At 53.0% G+C, this 6,618-nt stretch overlaps 2 protein-coding genes across 4 annotated transcripts in view; one reads left to right on the top strand and one right to left on the bottom strand.

Annotated features, from left to right (window-relative positions):
* Positions 1–6: 6 nt before the first annotated feature.
* SYN1 (synapsin I) overlaps positions 7–6,618 on the bottom strand; it is a 12,344-nt gene continuing 5,732 nt past the window's right edge. The window contains exons 6-7 of the mRNA XM_069108118.1: positions 590–652; positions 7–321 (exon numbers count right to left, since the gene is read on the bottom strand). Coding sequence (XP_068964219.1) covers positions 175–321; positions 590–652 — 210 coding nt within the window. The 3' untranslated portion in view covers positions 7–174. The remainder of the gene's footprint in view (positions 322–589; positions 653–6,618) is intronic.
* TIMP1 (TIMP metallopeptidase inhibitor 1) overlaps positions 593–6,618 on the top strand; it is a 7,704-nt gene continuing 1,678 nt past the window's right edge. The window contains exons 1-4 of one of the 3 annotated variants that reach the window (XM_069108120.1): positions 593–4,271; positions 5,138–5,439; positions 5,789–5,863; positions 6,311–6,453. In XM_069108120.1, the coding sequence (XP_068964221.1) occupies positions 5,411–5,439; positions 5,789–5,863; positions 6,311–6,453 (247 nt within the window). In that variant the 5' untranslated portion in view covers positions 593–4,271; positions 5,138–5,410. Of the gene's footprint in view, positions 4,272–4,647; positions 5,440–5,788; positions 5,864–5,962; positions 6,091–6,310; positions 6,454–6,618 lie in introns of those variants that run through there. The other 2 variants (XM_069108119.1, XM_069108121.1) reach the window with 2 other exon arrangements.

Below are 6,618 nucleotides of genomic sequence, written 5' to 3' on the forward strand. Positions count from 1 at the left end.
GGGGGGGGGGGGGCTCCCACACAAGTTAGAACTGGGGAGAAAAGTAAAGGGCCAGGCTCACTGGGATGAGGACCCCAATGTGGAAACCCAGCTCAAATGACCCACCTCCCTCCACATCTAAGGAGGGCAAGGGAGGAGACAAGCTGAGGCCCACCCCACCAAGCTCCTCAAGGCTCACATGTAGGCCTTGTAGCTGTGGCCAATCTTCTGCACCCGAACGTCATACTTGGCATCAATGAAGGGCTCTGCTGTGGCATAGGTCTTAGTCAGTGCCACCACACTAGCAATGTCCTGGAAGTCATACTGATTCTCCACTTTCACCTGGGGGCCAAGGGTGAGAGACCAGAGTCAAGGTTTTCTGAACTATCTGGGCCCATGATCAGAAACTGAAGTGTGGAAGAGAGCTTAGAACCCTCACTTATGATATCCCTGAAAAGGATTCACCCAGTCTTCCGTTAGAGTCCTCTGGGAAGAAGGCAATCATGGCCTTTCAAGGCATCCCAGTGAACTTTGGACACAGTCTCATTTTTTGAAGGCAAAGGTTTTGGGGGCCACCAATTCTCAATGATGGAGGAGGAGGAAGTCTTACCTTTCCCATGCCTGAATGAGCATGGCCCATCTTCACCACTACAGGGTATCTGGCTGTGGTGAGCTGGCAGAAAAGGCCAATGGTACAGTTAGTCTTGTTGTGGTCCTAAGCCCAGACCTGCTTTGCTCCTTCAATCCCCAACCCGCTACCACTCAGCCCTCCCTCACTCTGTAGTGAATTTGGGGTCAGCTGTGTAATTTGGTGCTTTTATGATCCTAGGCAAGTTTCCCATCTGTACAGTAAGGGGGTTGATTTGATGGGCCCTTCTAGTTCCAGGTCACTGATGACCCACTTCACAATGTATCTCTGACCCTGGCTCTTCCCTCTGCTTTCCCCTTGTACCTGACACGCTGATTCTCCTAATTCCTAGCAGACTTAGGAAGATAAAACCCAGCACCCTGTTCACCAGGCTTTGGGTGAGGGTCAGTGGCCAAGGGGAAATCCACCAGTCCAACTGAGTTTGTGGGCTCAGAAGGCACAAAGTGACCTTAGCATTGACAAGTGGGCAAACTGAGGGGGCCCAGGGAGGAGTTTACTCATGAGCACACAAAGCCCAGGTCCTCTGCCTCCACATCCCAGAGAGGATGGACTTTGCCCAAGGTCATACCCACTAACTCAGTGGCTTAGATGGGACTCAAACCCAGGTTTGCTAATAGCTGCCTAGTAACCCTCCCTCCAGTCCTCAAGCCGCCATCTGGATACCACCCACACCCAAGCTTTTCCAGCACTCCAAGTAGGGGGTGGTGGTAACTGATGAGTAGCAACTTCCAGAAAAGAGAAAGTTGATTTTCCCATAGAGGAAGCCAGTGAGTGAGTGAGTGAGTGGCTGGCTGCCTACATCCTGGCTCTGATTTGACCCCAGCCACAAAGGAAAATGCAAGAAGGAGCATCGAGGAGCTGAGGCCAGAGCCCGCCCCACCCAGCAGCTGAGACAACAAGACACGAATCCCAGATGTCCAGGCAAGAGAGAGCACATGTCTTCCACAATGACAGAGCCCAACTGCAGCCCTCCTGCCTTCCCGTCAGAAGCACCCCAGCCCTCCCTTGGGGCCAAAGGGAAGATGAGGAGGCCAAGCCAGCTGGTCCAAGGCAGGAAGGGGCACAAGAACACTCCAAAAAAGTGCCATCTTTTGCCCCACTGCCTTTCCGGAATCCCGTCCTGGATTTGGACACTGTGGCTGTGACCTTGGGGCAAGGTCCAACCCTTCTGGGATGTGGAAGTACAAGCTCTTTCCCCTCTCTGGGCCCCCTCAGTTTCCCCCATTTGTCAATGCTAAGGTCACAATGTTCCCTTTAAGCCTTTAATGTGATGGTTCCGTTCATTAGCCTATTCCCAGGTTCTGGCTTATGGAGATTGTCCCAGGACTGAGTGAGGGAAGGGTTCTGTGGGATCCTCTAGGCCATGCCCTTTCTTTTCCTATCTGGGGTCTATCTTCACCCTTCTTTGTTCCCCCAATATTTAGCAAAGGGCCTTGCATCCAGTAAATGGGCAATACATGGTTACTGGATGACTGAGGCCCACAGAAGTGGGGTCATTTGCCCAAGGCCACATAGCTCATTAGAAGCAGGATTCAAACCCAGGTTCTCTGGCCCTGCTGCCCCTTGTTCCCTGTGTGATATGGAGGCCTGTTTGACATGAATCTTCTGTTCAAGGGACACATGCAAACATGTACATATGCAGACGTGTTGTTCTGACTAGAGAAAACCTGACTTCATTTGGTCTACCTTCATCTTACAAAGAAGTAAACTGAGAGATAAGAGGGGCAATGGCTCGTCCAAGGTCTTAAAATTTTCTGTGCCAGGCTGGAGAAGAAGCCTAGGGACTCCTTCCCAGACTGAGACTTGTGGCCTACATTCCTCATTGAAGGAAATGGTTCCATTTGGTTTCAACATTAGGAAAAAGAAAGATGCCTATTTTTTTTTCTATACAAGTTCATAAAGCCTCTGAAATTTATCCACCAGCCCCTAGTGAAGAAGGTCAATCAAATAAAAGGCACCCTGGCCTAAGAGTCAGGACAAATCTAGCTTTGAGCTCAGGCATTTGCTGGTTCTGTGAGCCTGGGCCTCAGTTCCCTTCTCTGCAAAAACGGTTGAATCTGCCTCCCAGGAAAATGCTCCATAGATAGCAGGTACTGATTTATTAGAGGAGGCAATCCCTGCTAACAGCCACTAAGAGAACAAATGGGAGCACTGAGGGGCAGATTTGGAGTCAGGGCCCTGGGACTTTGTTTCTCTAGGCTTCCTCGGTTTCTTTCTTTTGAAAATGAGCATATTGGACTAGACAGATGCTTTCCAAGGTCCCTCCAAGCTCTCAATCTCTGATCCCAGGAGAAAGCAGTGGGAAGAGAAGAGAAGAGACACTGGGGTGAAAAGAATGAGATGAGAGGGGCCGGAGGAAGGGTGGAACATAGGAATAAGAGAAGAGCTGAAAGGCAAACAACAGAAGTGCAAGGAGAAGGAACTCTGGAGTGAAGAGAAGAGAGGGAGAAAGGGGAAGACAGGAACCAGGGTGAGACTACCAGGCCTCTGGCAAGGCAAAGGCAAGGGTAGAGGTGGGAGGAGGGAGGCTACATCTGGAGGTGCGTCAGTGTGATGCTGGCTGACTGCAAGTTCCCCTTTCCTTTCCTTGTGCCCCCCTTCCCTCTCTCCTACAGCCTGATGCCTGAGTCCTAAGAGTTTTTTCCATGGAGTCAAAGGGCCTGAGTTTGAATTCCAGTTCCATGACCTTGAGATTAAGGATAGCAATGCTCCATCCATTATCTCTGAGCTGGAGAGTTTGACAGATGAGGAAGCTGAGGCTCAGGAAGGTTAATGACTTGGCCATAGTTGTGCAGCCCTCCTGTCAGCCAGCTCCCCCAGCCCTCTGGCCTTGAGCTCTGGGGAGACGGGAGCAAACGGCATCCTCTCTCTCCTCTTCTGTCAAATGAAGGGCTTGCACCAAATGATCTCAAATCCAGGATCTAGGCTCTGCCCTTTGTGTGGGCCCCGTTTCTCCCTTTGGCTCTGACTGCACTTTCATGAGCCTGAATCCCTGGATTGTGAGCTAAGACAGACCTTAGAGACCAGTTAGGGACAGAGGAGGAAACTGGAGCCCAGGAAAGGAAGGGACCAGTCCAAGGTCCCACAAGGAGTTACGGGCAGAACCAGGATCTGAACCTGGCTCTTTTGGCTCCAAATCCAGTGGTTGTGACACGACAGCAACCTTTTTCATTCCACAGGACACTAAGTAAGGCAAGGCTGCTGCCAAAATTGGAACTCTGGCAGCAGGAATCTGGGATTCCATTTCTGCGGGTTCAAGTCCTGCTGCCTCTGACTGACCTGGGCCCTTCAAGTGACCAACTCTGAAGAGTGCCTCTCAGAGCACACCTAGCTGGGGTCCCACCCCAGGGCAATCCCAGCTCTAGCCCTCAACTCCAGAGATGTGGCAATAATAGTGAGAAGAAATCAAATGAAAGACAATGTGCAAAGGACTTGGGAGTACCTCCCTCCCATAATAACATTTCTATAGCCCTAAATGTTGGCAAAGTACTTGACAATAGGGACTTCATGCTGGGGAGCTCCTTTCATGCTACTGGGGCCATCTCTGGGGGCTATTCTCAACAAGGCAAGTCCAAGGCTGTAGCTTCCACGACACCAGGACAAAGTTCCAAATGTGGCATCAGTGGGGATGTCAATGCCCAAGGTTTTGCCCTTAATCCTCCTCCTCCTCCTCCTCCTCCTCCTTCTTCTTCTTCTTCTTCTTCTTCTTCTTCTTCTTCTTCTTCTTCTTCTTCTTCTTCTTCTTCTTCTTCTTCTTCTTCTTCTTCTCCTTCTTCTTCTCCTTCTCCTTCTCCTCTGTCTCTCTCTCTCTGTGTCTCTCTCTGTCTCTTCCTCTCCCTCTGTCTCTCTCTCCCTCTCACTCCCTCCCTGTGTCTGTCTCTCCGTCTCTCTCCTCACTCTCCTTCCATATCTTTCTCCCCCTCCCCCTCCGTCTCTCCCCTCCCCTTGCCCCCTCTCCCTCCATGTCACTCTCTCCCTCCATCCTTCTGTCTTTCTCTCTCCTTCCCTCCCTCCTCTCTGTCTCCCCCCCCCCTTAGCTCTGCCTCCTGGTATCCCAAGGTTCCTCCAAAGCAGATGGCCACCTTCCCCAGGTGGCCTTTCCTGACTCCATCTTCCCCTTAGTAGAATGGAAGTTCCTGTGTGAGGAGGCCAGGCACAGTTTGGTTTCTGTCTTGGTAACCTCAGGACCTGGTCCATAGCAGGAGCTTGCCAAATGCTCCTCCTGGTCACATGTCCTGCAAGCATTCATCCCTGGGTGGCCTTAGGGGAGAAACCCCTCTTGGGAAGGAGAACCTCCACCCCTGCCTCTTCTCTCCCAAGTCTGCCACTGTGATATGCTCCACCAAAATGATCCAGAGGAGAGCTAAGAATGTACTGGGTGGCTGTGGAGATAATAGAGCGCCCTGGGGCGTGCCTCCTGCCGCCTGTCCCTCCTTATCTGGATCCCTCCTCCTCCACCCAACAGTCCTTGAAGGCTCTTGGTTCACCACTCTTCTCTTCTCTTCCCAGGCTAAACATGCAAGAATTCCTCCAGCTCACCTGCGTCCTTAAAGCTGATCTATGTGCATGCCCCAGCCAATAGCAGAGAGCAAAGGCTAGCCCAAGGTCATCTGGGGGATTGGGACAGTGAGTACTAGCAGGTTTCACCGGCTGGAATGGTCCCCTGGTCAGCCTCCCATCTTGTAAAGCAGCCTGCCTGGGATTTCAACCCAGACTCTCTGGCTGCACTCTGCTACCTCCCCTAGCCTTCTGAGTGCCAAGGAGATTTCTGGGGCATAACCAATGCAAAAAAGAAGATTCTCAGCAAACAGGTAGGGAAAATCTCTGCTTCTTCACACACACACACACACACACACACACACACACGCCTAGGCACAAGCCCATTCAAACACATGGTGAATCCATCAGAAGTCTGTGCTTGGCCCCCTTCTCTTGCCCAGGTCACCACATGAGTTCCCACAGAGTGTTGGCTACAAAAAAATGCTCTGACCCTAAGGCCGAGGGGAACCCTGGGGCAGGGGAGTCACAGCCACAGCTCCAAGGGGAAGTGGAGGGAAAGTCCTGGGACTGATTCAGCCACCAGACACGTCAGAGTCTCAGGCATTGCCACACAGTCAGGGCTCACTGTCCCGCCGGTGACCCCTCCCTCTTCCCCACTAGGACCAGGCTGAGCTGGAAGGTGGGGGGAGTGGAGGATGACAAGCCCCCAACTGCAGCCTGGGCTACCACAGGGCTGTGAGTAAGCGGAAATGGGGGGGGGGGCCGCCCTCTGCCTGTGGTTTCCCGCCCCCGGCCAGCCCGCTGCCCCACCCCTCCACCCCCTCCCTCGATGCTGGGTTAAATAGCAGCCCTGAGGCCAGGCAGCAGAAGCTACAGCAGCAGGGCACTCCACTCTGCACTTAGACGCTGGTTCCTGCTGTGGTTCCTGCTGAGGTTTCTGCTGCTGCTGCCTCCAAGTCCAGGTAAGGGGAGGTAGGCCTGCCAGGCTGGCAGGGCTAGTGGCAGCTGGCCCCCTCCTGGGCCCAGCACTCAGCCACCAGTTCTGGCAACCTGGCAACCCTGGCTGAGCCCCACAGAGAAGCAGGCAGAGCTGGTCCTGACTCAGGGGAGGAGCGAGGGTCCCTGAAATACTGAACAATAAGAGCTGCTGTTCCCTATCCCATCCCTTTCATCCTTGTACAGGCTTCCTGAACATCTGGCAATGGGCATGTCTGGCCTCTTTCTGGCCTTGACCTTCCTGCTCCTGGCCACCACAAGGCTGCCTGTGAAGGCCTGTAGCTGCGGCCCTCGGCACCCTCAAGAGGATTTCTGCAGGTCGGATATGGGTGAGTAGGACACTCCTGACCCGCCCCACCCAGGTTGCCTAGGACACACACACATGCACAGATACTCTCCCTCTCTCTTTCCTCTCTTTCTGCCCCCTCCAGGTTCTCTAGGATGGGTACACACACACACACACACACACACACACACACACACACACACACACA

Source organism: Petaurus breviceps, unplaced genomic scaffold, assembly GCF_028583685.1.
Source record: "Petaurus breviceps papuanus isolate PSGF00001 unplaced genomic scaffold, PetGlider_PUasm1.0 90333, whole genome shotgun sequence".
NCBI lineage: Eukaryota > Metazoa > Chordata > Mammalia > Diprotodontia > Petauridae > Petaurus > Petaurus breviceps.